Raw genomic sequence first — 12241 nt, 5'->3', positions numbered from 1 at the left:
TAGTTTTATTTCATTAGCTGCAGGATGTGTGTTAACCCTCTGGAATCACATTTGAAAGGGATGTTTTCTTTTTTTTAAAATGTCCATATTACAACATTAACTGTAAAAACAGAACAAATCACTCAACTTTCAGACGGTCCTTGAGCTGGAAGACAATTAAAAACCCCAAAATAAAACATTTTAATCATAATTAAGGTGATAAATGCATCAAAAACATCTCAAACCAGTTGGATAAAGTGCTCACAGCTCCAATAAAACCCACTCTGACTCGTTGTGACGCCTTTACATCTTCGTGGATTCTCATTTTCTGCCTCCGTCGTTGTGCTTCCAGGTACCGGCAGCGGCTCGCTGTCCCACGCCATCCTGCGCACCATCGCGCCCACCGGCCACCTGCACACAGTGGAGTTCCACCAGCAGCGGGCCGAGAAGGTCCAGGAGGAGTTCACGGAGCACCGGGTGGCCCACCTGGTCACCGTCCGGAACCAGGACGTCTGCAAGGATGGCTTCGGGGTGAGCGGGGTGGCCGACGCCGTCTTTCTGGACATCCCGAGTCCCTGGGAGGCAGTGGGCCACGCCAGGGCTGCCATGAAGAGGCAAGGTAAGACCCACGGGCTGGACTGGAGAGGAAAGGTTAAAGTTAAAAGTCTTTAGCTGTGAATGTATTCACAAGTTTTCTCTGTTTTGTTCATGTACAGTTAATAAGTAGTAAAATCACAAAAAGAACGTATTAGTTTACATGTTAATGCCAAAAAAAAACCAGACCAAAAATATAAATAACATCCACATTAATTATCTGTATTTTCAGAAATTGTCATTTTACAACATTTGACTGCAAAACTGCCCTGTTGGTGCTGCATTTAAATCAGTAGAAAATATGGCTGTTTTACAAATATTTGCTGCTTTTTGAAAGAAAAAAAATCTGTATTAGGGATTTTAAAAATGGTAAATCTTTATTAAACCCTCCATTTTTTGAACAGATTTTCCCTGTTTTGTTAATTTACATCTAGTAAGTAGTAAATCAAAGAAAGTATTAATTTACATGTTAACGCTAAAAAACAAATTGGCCCAAAATTCTAAATAACATCCACATTAATAATGTGTATATACTGCATTTAAATCAGTAAAAAAAATGTAATATATAAAACATTTTGAAAGAAGAAATTGTGTATTATAGATTTTAAAAAAGCGGTAAATCTTGAGTAAACTCTTATTTTACAGATTCCCCTGTTTTGTATGAATTTACATGTTTTACACGAGGTTTTTGGAAAAAACTACAGTGGAATTCAGGAAAAATTTAAATTTTTGCTTTAAATAAGCAGAGAAGCATATAGGAACTATTTAAATAAACAGAAATAATAGGAACAGAAATAGAAATAAATGGGAAATAAATAATTAGAATAAAAGAATCAAAAATAGGGATCCTCAGCACCTAAAGTGTAGAGAAAGCTGTTTCTAAAGTCTCACGAGACTTGTTATTTTGCTGTTTATCAATTCCTTTTGTGGTCAGCCCACATATCTTAAGAATTTGTCACAACAACATGTTTAGTTTCAGTCTGTTGATAATGATCTTATACAGAGCAGCAGAAATGAAGGTTTGGAGCTTTATTCCAAATAGTATGTCGTTAGTTTCATGCCGACTGCCTGTAAATATGCGTGTAAGTGAGTTTTACGTGGAGACAGAATGTTCTGCTTAATGCAGGAAAAACAGGCTGAATGAGGATCCTGTCAGCGATATTTAAAGACGCGCTCTTGGCGTGTAAATGTGGCCTCAGACGAACAATCACCACCTCCTGACCATGACTCGTCCTGCAGCACATTTTAAAATACCAGCCTGTGGATTCACCCTCCGTCAGCTCAGCTCGCTGCAACGCCGTCGGTTTGTTGTCCTGGGAGCTGAATGTAAACGGCAGCGTGTCCGGACACGTCGGCCGTTTGCTGAGGTGGTCGGTTGTGTTTGCAGAGATCATAGCAACTTAATCTTTAGCCTTTAGTTTTAAACAAGTTGGATGCATTCACCGAGAACCACTGGAACGGTAAAGGAACCAAGTCGTGAACAACAGTTTCCATCCATTTGTAAACACCATGTATATCAGACAGTCTTAAGTTTCCAGTGACTCCTAGAACTCTGAATTTTCTGTCATGGAATCACTGAAACACATGAATATTTGTCACAAACAATCCTACATTTTGGTTCTTTCATAGATTAATTAAAGGTCTTCTGGAAACATCACAAAATCTGTTGGGTCAAAAGTCTGCATGCTGTGATTCTAATGTCTGGTTCAACGTCTTGTGACTATTTCCACCTCAGTCGGATTCTTCTGGGTTCTGTCCACCAGCTTCTGGTTCATCTTTGACTCCTTTGGACAGAATCGCTGCAGTTCAACTAAACTTGTCGTCTTTCTGACTCAGACTTGTTTCATCATCAGTCCACAGGTTCTGGACGGTTTCAGTCAGGACTTTGGGGAGACCAGTCTAGAACCTTCATTCCAGCCTGATGGAACCATTTCTTCACCACTTTTGATGCATGTTTGTCTTGTTGGAACATCCAACTGTGTCCAAGATCAATCTTCTGATGATGGTTTCAGGTTTTCCTGAAGAATGCCCCAGAGCATGACGCTGCCACCTCCATGCTTGATGGTAGGTTTGGTGTTCTTGGGGTTAAAGGCCTCATCTTCTCTCCTCCAGACATGGTTCTGCTCAGTGTTTGTTCCATCTGACCACAGAACTGTCCTCCAGAAGGCCTTTTCTTTGTCCATGTGATCAGACTTCAGTGGAGCTTTAAGGTTCTGCTGCTGGAGGAAGAACTTCCTTCTTCATCACCTCTCAGCTCATGTTGATGTATGACAGCTGTGCAGCTCATTGCAGAAAATTCAAAGCTGTAGGAGTTACTGGAAACTCGGTTCTGCCATGATTGACACGGTTTTATGAGCTTCATGAGTGTATTTAGCATCCAGTGAACTAACAGACACTTCGACTGATCAACAGACAACAGTTTCTGTGGTTTTGCCTTTTCTGGCGGTGCATCTTCCAGAATAGCTTGTGTCTTTTCTCGTCAGGTGTTGTTGCGTTGTGCTGTGGTCGACTGAAACTCTGCTCAGTGTCTGAAGCAGCTTTTTGTTTTGTCACGGTGTCGAGCGCTCTCATACTTTAAAAGCCTGCAGCCGTCGTTTTGTCTGACAGCAGCTCTGAGTGCAGCCAACCACGGATGTTGTTCACGCTGAAGACGTGTTTCCAGCGCTTTACAAAATGGACGGCCACTTCGTAAAAGCAAAATTTATATAAAAAGAGAAACTAGTAGCCTGACAAAACTTTCAGAGAATTTTTGTAAGGGAAAGAATACAAGATAAATGTAAAAAAATAAACTAAAAACAAATGAACCTTTGAATCCCAAAACCCTCCAGCACGTTTGAAAGACATGTTTTTTGTTTTGTTTTGTTTTTTAAATCGCCAAAATCATACCATTTATCAGAACCTGAAGCTGTTAAAACAGACAAAATCTTCAGGTTTTTCACTTTCCAACGGTCCCTGAACTACTCATCTGTGGCGTACATTTCTGTCAAAAAAATTAACCAGATTTAAACTTAAAATCATCATAATTCATCAAAATGATTTCATTCTACATGTCTATTTTTCTCGAAAAAATTGCCAAAAATAAATACGAATAATTAAAGAAAATAGATAAACCATTCGCTTTAACCCAAATCTATTAAAAATAAAAAATTCTGCAATCTGTAACACAACTGGGAAGCTAACAGTGATTGAGCTGCATCTAACAGTCTCATCACAAAAATTCAGAGATGTTAAGCTGAAGTGCAGTTTACACAGTGCAGAGATATACGTGGGAATAGGCTAAAAATAGAAATGTTAACCTACCTACTGCATGTGGAGCCACCATTTTCCCAGTTTTGGTGACACCTGTGGGCACTTGAAAAAATGATGCAGTAAAAAAAAATTAATTAGGAGAAATTAAACTTTTTTTTCCCTTATTTTCTGATTTATGGCCTTATGACTGTGTCACACTGCACTGAAGACTTTTGCGTTCTCTCTGCTTCTGTTCGTGGTCGTTATGTTTCCATCGAGGTGCAGGATTTTATACGCTGGTGTAAATGAGTTCACAGTAAATAAAAATGTGACAGGAGCACTAAAACGCCCATAAAGTGCTTGGAGTTCAGAGTTAAAACATCAATTTTGCCGCATTTTTAGTGGAGCTGCAAAAAAACACGAAACTGCTACATCCTGGGTTTACGTTAATGAAAAAGGTGTCTGACAATCTGCTCATGTGTGGCCATTTCTGCAAACCTGAGCACCTTAAACGTAGTGTTTTAGTGTTGTGCTGGAGGAGAGGTGACCACTGCAGTGTTTCTATTCAGGTTGATTTATCCAACATGCACAGGATTCGTGGTTTATGAGCCCTGAAGCCAGATTGCATGCTAATGTTCCTGCAGCACAATATTAAGCAGTAAGCCCCAATATGAAGAGGAATGCAGGAGGAGCGAGGATGCTGCCCCGCGACTCCCATTTATGGTGCCACTGCGACATTTTCCCTCCACGAGACCCTCGAACACACACACAGATCCAGATAAATAGAGTGCAGCCCGCTCCCTGCTGCACAGCGCTCCCATGACCATACAGGGTTATGCTGCCGCCGCTGCAGGCGCAGAGCTGCTCCACCAGGAACGTCTGCTTTACTTCCCACCGCTCAGGCTGGATGTTTCCTCCAGAGCAGCGCTTCCCCAAAGTGCTTCAACCGCACAGCAAAAGATGTTAAAAAGTCCACCTGGAGAGAAGCCGGGGGGTCACGTGCTTCATGGTGGGAGGCTCAGACTGGCCCGTGGAGCATAAAACTCAGACTTTTAGCTGCAATAAATGTTTTGGGGGGTTTTTCTGCAGAAACTGGCAGTTTTCCCACTCTGAGCTCCACATGGAGTGATGATCTAAAACCAGGAAGCTACACGAGAAGGTTGCACTCTCTGAAGATCGTGAATAAACGGCCGTAAATCAGCTCAGAGATCACGGTTAAAAGGCGCTCATTTGAGCTGCAGAACTTCCTTGAGAATCATCCCATTTTTAGGTTTGCTTCAGCGTCAAAGTGATTGACTGCTCCCTGTCTGAACATCCACGTGTGCTTTTCAAAGAGGAGCTACTGGCCGCTAATTCAGCTAGCTTTGCATTTTAACGGTGCCAAAATGTAAGCCAACAATATCCATGTCAACGTTGTACCTCCCCTAAAGCAAATGAAAGAAAAAAATTTAATGTTTTTTGCACAGATAATGTTTATTTCCAGCGTTACAGAGGAACAAACACTGCTGAGAGCTGGTTTTCTAAGAGTCAGTGAAATATGTCGCTGTTTTCTCCCCCTCCGAGTTGTAATTCATTGAGATCATGGAAAAAAGGCACTCATTTGAGCTGCAGAACTTGCTTGAGAATCGTCATGTTTTTAGGTTTGCTTCAGCGTCAAACTAATTGACTGCTCCCTGTCTGAACATCCACACGTGCTTTTCAAAGAGGAGCTACTAGCAGCTAATTCAGCTAACTTTGCATTTTAACAGTGCCAAAATGTAAGCCAAAAATATCCATGCTAACGTTGTATCTCTGTTTACATCCCCTAAAGCAAAAGAAAGAAACAAATAAGTGAAAATAGCAATGTTTTTTGCACAGTTAATGTTCATTCCCAGCGTTACAGAGGAACAAACACTGCTGAGAGCTGGTTTTCTGCGGTGGACACAGAGTAAGACGCGAGGCAGTGAAATATATCGCTGCTTTTTCCCCTCTGAGTTGTAATTCACTAAGATCGTGGAAAAAAGGCGCTCGTTTGACCTCCAGAGCTTGCTGGAGAGTCGTCACGTTTTTAGGTTTTCTATAGCGTCAGACTAATTGACTGCACTTTGAACATTCATGTGTAAAAGAGGAACTAGTAGCAGCTAACTTTCCAACTTTATCCTCCTGTTTGCGTCCCCCACAGCAGAAAGAAAGAAAGAAATGACTCAAACGAAGGAGTGTTTGTTGCACAATAAAGGCTGGAAGTTGTTCCCAGGCTTTAGAGAACACTGCTGAGAGCTGTTTTTCTACAGTGGACACAGTATAGGACGAGGGCCAGTGAAATATTTCTGCTTTTTTTTTTTCCTCCAAGTTGTAATTCTCCTCGTGTTTTGGCCTGCAGCCCGGCGCTCTGCTGAGCTGGACCATGAATCCTGACAAAGCCTCCACTCCCCTCACGGACTAATGGCCGATATTACGCAAGCATAAAGCAAACATGAACGCCGTGAAGTTTATGATGAGGAATCGCGGTTTCGTGCACACTTAGCCGCTGGTTGTTGAAGGTTCGGCTGATGTTGGAGGCTGTTAACAACCGCTAGAGACGCCTTTGTGTAATCATCAACCCGAGCCGATCCTGTGTGTTGCTGCTAGGCGACCGCTGGGTTGTGTTTATGGCCGTCTCGAGGGGGAACTCTGGTCCTGTTGGCCGAAGGAACGGCTGCTATCTGAAACCTCCCCGTAACGTTCATCAGACACCGTGGAGGCTTCAGCCCTCCGTCCAGACACATCTGGATTCCTAAACGGGATAAAGTGAAACATCAAACCCCAAGAAAATGTAAAGATATCCCGCTATGCTGTTCTAGGTGTCAGCAGCAAAAGACCTCCTCTGCAGCAGTTAGATGCCAGCTGATGGACACAGTGATGAAGCTTTTAGCAGCTAATTATCAACATATTGAAATGAGGAGGTGGAGGAGACCAAAAACAGAGCAAAAAGAGTGCAAATACCGAACCAGGGGGAGGAATCTGATCAGATATTTACCGCTAGATATGGAAATAAATTTTAACATCCTCACTTATGATTCATCCACCACACTTATTTCTGTCCTCCCTCTTCTTTACATCACACGTTGTGAAACCCAGTTTGTTTCGTTAAGCCGGAGCCTCTCCAGCTGCAGCCACATTCCTGAGTCTTCAGGTCACCCGGTGAAAGTTTTCTTGGCCCGTGGCCTCGACCTCCTGCCGCAATCACCGCGGGGTTTCATTTGTAGGCGAGAGGCCGACGGCGGCAGGTGATCTCTGGTCGCCACAATCCAATTATTAATAGAAGCTGTGGCGTCGTGGATCTCCCTCCAGTGGGATAGAATGTCCACTCTATCTGAGGAGTCGGGTTTTTGATTGTTTATCTTTGTTCATGCTGGATGTTTTGAAGCCGACCTAGGCTGGGTTTGAAGTGTGATCGTGGAGGGATGTTTGTCTGAGTTTACTGAACCCTGAAGAATGAGGCTGAACAAAGATCTGGGATTAAGATCTCAACTGATCTCATCACTGGGAGTTAGCGACACCTCGTATTGTCTCATCCCATTTAGTTCATTCTAAGGTTTTCAACAGCAGAGATTTTTAGGTGAATGCGGCTGATTAGCTGACCTTTACCTGGTGGTTTATGGTCAGTTTTTGACAACAGTACTTGTCGACTGTCCACTAAACGGTGTGAATATGATCCATTTTTAACAACAATCAGAGCATCCAGAAACACAGCGGCCTATTCACTGTGCAATAACAGCAGTTTATCAAACCACTGGCGCATGTTTCTCACTGTGTAATATACATTTTTGTATGTGAGCGATTGTTTTTGCAGATCCAAGTTCGTTTACTGAGAGTAAAGGTTTTCTATTTCTAGATAAATGTCGGACACGCAGCACGAAGCTCCGACAGAACGAACCGACACAAATCACACAGTCTGACAGATTTGTGGTCGTTGTTCAGAAAGACAGATGTTAGAATACTACTTTTCAGATTATAGCTGAGTTTTATGCTGGAGCTAAAAATGCGTCAGTCTGACTTTGCCTCGCAGGAAGTTTGATATGTGAGGACGTTAACTGGCTTCAGGCTTTAATTTGCTGAAACGTGGATCAAATTTCTTCCAGAAAAACTTCATAAAAAATCATACAGACCTGAATCCTCCTAAACTTGATGGGATTTTAACTTAAAAAACCCAAAATTTTTAGAAAGAACATTAATTGCACCATTTATCAGAGCCAGAAACCGTAAAAACAGAAAGAACCATCCGTTTTTGTTTTTTTTTTTTATTTCTAACATTCCGATATTTTTTTCTCAGTTTTTTTTTAAATATCGCATTTTGTTTGATGATTGATCTACTTTGTAAACATGAGCAGACGAATAACAGGTGTACAATCTGAATATCTACTAATGAAGGAACCGAGATATTATCTGGTTTATTTTTCTTTTTTTATCTCTACTGATAATTCTTAAACATTTTCACTTTCCCTTTTGCCAGTTTCCCCACTGTGGGATCAACAGAGGCTTGTTGTGTCGTAGTGTGTTGTTGTGTTAGCTAAAGTCAGCTGAGTTTTCTTCTTTAACCTGCTAGATCTCCATGGTAACTGATGCTGTGGAGCCAGATCTCCATGGTAACTGATGCTGTGGAGCCAGATCTCCATGGTAACTGATGCTGTGGAGCCAGATCTCCACGGTAACTGATGCTGTGGAGCTAACCTGGTCGGGAGCAGGTTATGTTCAGAGTTTCGTATTTAAATCGGCTGAAAGGAGCGTCTCCCTTTAACCAGATGGTTTCCTGATGATTCTTTATGAGCGATCCAGATTCTCAGCTGAGGGAATGTGTTTTATCTGCTAACATGCTGATTTGTGCGTCACTAATATCACTGAATGAAGCTGTGCAGTTACAGCATCACACACTGTGTTGTTTACTCTTGTTTTGCATTGTGTTTACTCTTATTTTGTGTCGTTTACTCTTGTTTTTGTGTTGTTTACTCTTCTTTTGTGTTGTTTACTCTTCTTTTGTGTTGTTTACTCTTGTGTCTTGCGTTGTGTCTCCAGCAGGCGGCCGGCTCTGCTCCTTCTCTCCCTGCATCGAGCAGGTCCAGAGAACCTGCCAGGCTCTGGTGGATCAGGGCTTCGAGGAGATCAGCACCCTGGAGGTCCTGCTCAGGGTCCACGACGTCCGGACCGTCTCCCTGCCGCTGCCGGACTTCGGACCCGACTCTCGGACCGAGACGTCTCCGAACCACGCAGCCATCAGCCTGAAGACCACGACGGCGCCCAGAGAGATGCCGGGTCACACAGGATACCTGACCTTCGCCACCAAACCCAGAACCTAAAGCCGAGCGGTTTTCCCTCTGACAGGGTTCATAATCCACCGTTATGAGACTGATAATCCAGCGGTGGTACCAGCTTCCTCCAGGACCCGGCTGGCACTGCAGCGCCAAGAGGATTTACACTTCCCTGTTACATAACTCAGTTTTATGTCGCTCGGTTTCGCTGCTTGCATCAAGCACTGAGAAGATTAGAACTTTTGGATCCTAACTTGATTATTTGCCTCCTTTTTTTTTTTTATATATATATGAAAGTCATTTTTAATCTTCGCTTTCATTTGTTGGGGGGAAGAAATAGAGGAGGGTTTTTTTTAACTTTTTTTTTTTCCTATTTTGCACATTTGTATTCAAGTAAAAAAAAACAATAAATGTGTGAAAAGATTCTTGTTTTTGTGTTGAACTGCTGCATCTCCAGACAGAAGGAGGCTTTAAAGACCTTTACAAGTCTGACCTTTTGAAAAAAACTAAAACCTGATAAATCTGCCCAAACTCAGAGTCTGCCAGAGCACAACAGTGGAAACGACACTTTTATCCCTAAATAAGTTAAATTATGGAGGCATTCGTTAACTTGAGCTGTTGGAATTTGAAGGTTTTCTTCTTGAGGTTCTTTCAAATCGTAGTTTGACCACAAAAAAAAGTAACTGAGCCTCGACTGACTGATGTTGTTTCTCTGCTCTTTAAGCAAACGCAGACGAGATGTGCCGGGGATTAAATCATACCAGCGGCTAAAATAAGCAGATCCGTTTGTACGTGACAGCCGAGTCCACAGAGGAAGACTGATGTGGCTGAAGGCTCTGGAACAGGCCAGTAAGTGGACATGAAGGATGAACTTTGATGGTTACAGTCTTTATGTCTTTATATGTAGCAGCTAAAAGCTTCATAAAGTAGAAATAAGAAGCACATTCTTACAAATATCTCATTAAAAATTCAATAAAAGTGAGATTTGTAAAGGGGACTTCACTGTCTGAACCCAAAACCAGTTGGTGGGTTTGAAAGTCAGGTTTTCTTTTTTTGAAATTGCCAAAATTACAGCATTCATCAGAGCCAGAATCTGCAAAAACAGAAGATGTGGGATGTGCAGCTCTCCAGGATGAACCAAATTCAAGCTTGAAATCTTGATATTTGATCAAAATAATCTTTTTGCATTTAAAAAATTGCAAAAAAAAAAATAGCGTTTACTTGAACCACATTCTGTAAAAGTCTAAAAATTCTGCGTTCCTTTGCACGTCCATGAAGCCGTTGGTGACTCTGCTGCGACCAGCAGTCACATGACAAAAATTCAGTGACTTTTTGGCTGAACCGCAGGTTGTGTGTTCACTGAATTGTCGTGCTAACTTTACCCTTTCATTGTAGAGATTCAAACAAAGAAGGATTTGCATAAAAACACCGTATATTAGAGCAAAAAAGTGTCATGTTCCTGCAGCTTTCAAGAAAAAAAAAGCCAGATTTTTCGATAAACTTTTATGTGATTTTCAGTCCGACTTAAAGGAAACACAAAAATTAGCCACCTAGCGGGAGCGTTTTGCCTCCAAGTGTGGAAACAAGTTGTTAATGTAAGTAGTAAAATATCTGTAATACGTGGAGTCACCGTTTCCTCCACCTGTGAGCGCTCGGAAAAAGATTTCATGTGGTAAATCCAACTTTTTAAAACTTTTTGTATCTGAATAGTTAAAGAAATTTAGCTTTCTTTCTTTAGTTTTTTTTATGATTTATGGTGTTGCAGCTTTGTCGTACTGCACAGAAGACATTTGTGAGTTCCCTCTTCGTCTAGTCCTGGTTGTTCGGTTTCCACAGAGGGACAGGACTTTATGTTGCAGTGAAAAATGAGCCCACAGTGGCAATAAACGCTCAGAAACTGGTTTAAATGAAAGACTATTTATAGTTTTCATTTCCTCTTTCGTAAACCTCCCACTGAGCTCCATGTGTCTTTGTTAGGCACCTTAATAGAACAAACAGGTTTAGAAAATAGTCTCACGTCGTGCAAATGAGGTACAAAATTCAAATTAGCAGGAAAAAACATGAGCTGCAGAGAGAATTCAACGTCTGTAACTTGCAGCTAAAAGTCTGTTGACACCGAAAAGATAAATAAAAATGGCCGACACATGGGCTGCAGAGCTTCACTTTTCGTCTCTGATCTGATTGATTTCAGCGTCACAAACGTCCGCCGATGCTTCCCCTCTTTGAGAAAACAGATCCGGAGCCGGAAAACCATTACTGCTGCGTTTAGACTGGACTCTGGGTGGCTTCATTCGTCACATCAGGGCCGAGTCTCTCTGTTTCCTGTGAAATGCGACGTTTTATTTTCGTCCCCCTGTGAGCAGCTTTTAATCATATCTCTCGTGAGAAAGGCCTCGTGAGGTGTGTTTCAGAGGCGGCACGTGCTGGTTAGCGGTGTAATCCCGGGCTTACCGAGGGTTATAAAAAGCACCGCGGCTGCTTTTTACTCTGCTGCTGCTGCGACAGGTGAAGAGTCACCGTTTCCAGCAGCGTCACGTCCAACAGCCGAACCTTAAAGAGGCGACTGTTGAGCCAACTGTGGAGGCTGGATGATCTCTGAGAAATGAGCTCGTTGTGGGGTTCTCCCATCAGCAGGGAGTCAGTGGGTGGAGGAGGCGTCTCCCTGTGGGGGAGGAGGGCCACGCCGGCCGAGTCATTCACTCACATTCGATGGAGTTTGGACACAAGTGTCGGCTGTGAATGAGGTCAAGCCGGCTTAAGAGCTGCAGCCGCTGTTTACTGCAGCGTTCGCTCATCTTCACTCTGTTTTCTGTCTTTATCCAGCGCCTGATTTATGCATTTATACGCTGGAGAAGTTTACTTATGCTGCAGTAATCTGTGTTTTTATTATAAGCGGCAGATTAAATGTTGGATGTTTTGCAGCTTGTTGCTCCTACGAGGAACTTTAGCGTCTCGTTGTTTCGGTTTGACGTCCCTCAGCTCTGATGTTTGTACATAAAGAAATGAAATAAGTAGCCACAAACAACAACTTAGCAGCTAAAGAGCCTCGTGTTTTATTTAGGATTTGACAGAGACGAAGTGAAATGATTTGGAAATTTAACCTGGAACTCAAAGTCAATCTAACTTTTGTTCTGGAGCATCTTTTATGCCCGGGGTGTCCAATCCTGGTCCTCGAG

General features: G+C 42.4%; 1 protein-coding gene across 2 annotated transcripts in view; it reads left to right on the top strand.

Annotated features, from left to right (window-relative positions):
• trmt61a (tRNA methyltransferase 61A) overlaps window positions 1-9874 on the top strand; it is a 23689-nt gene extending 13815 nt beyond the window's left edge. The window contains exons 3-4 of one of the 2 annotated variants that reach the window (XM_008278231.1): window positions 332-598; window positions 8836-9874. In XM_008278231.1, coding sequence (XP_008276453.1) covers window positions 332-598; window positions 8836-9113 — 545 coding nt within the window. In that variant the 3' untranslated portion in view covers window positions 9114-9874. Of the gene's footprint in view, window positions 1-331; window positions 599-8832 lie in introns of both variants that reach the window. The other variant, XM_008278230.1, reaches the window with a different exon arrangement.
• The last annotated feature ends 2367 nt before the right edge of the window (window positions 9875-12241 follow it).

Source organism: Stegastes partitus, unplaced genomic scaffold, assembly GCF_000690725.1.
Source record: "Stegastes partitus isolate 25-593 unplaced genomic scaffold, Stegastes_partitus-1.0.2 Scaffold119, whole genome shotgun sequence".
Classification (NCBI taxonomy): Eukaryota; Metazoa; Chordata; class Actinopteri; family Pomacentridae; genus Stegastes; species Stegastes partitus.
This window is presented reverse-complemented; position numbering and strand designations above follow the sequence as displayed.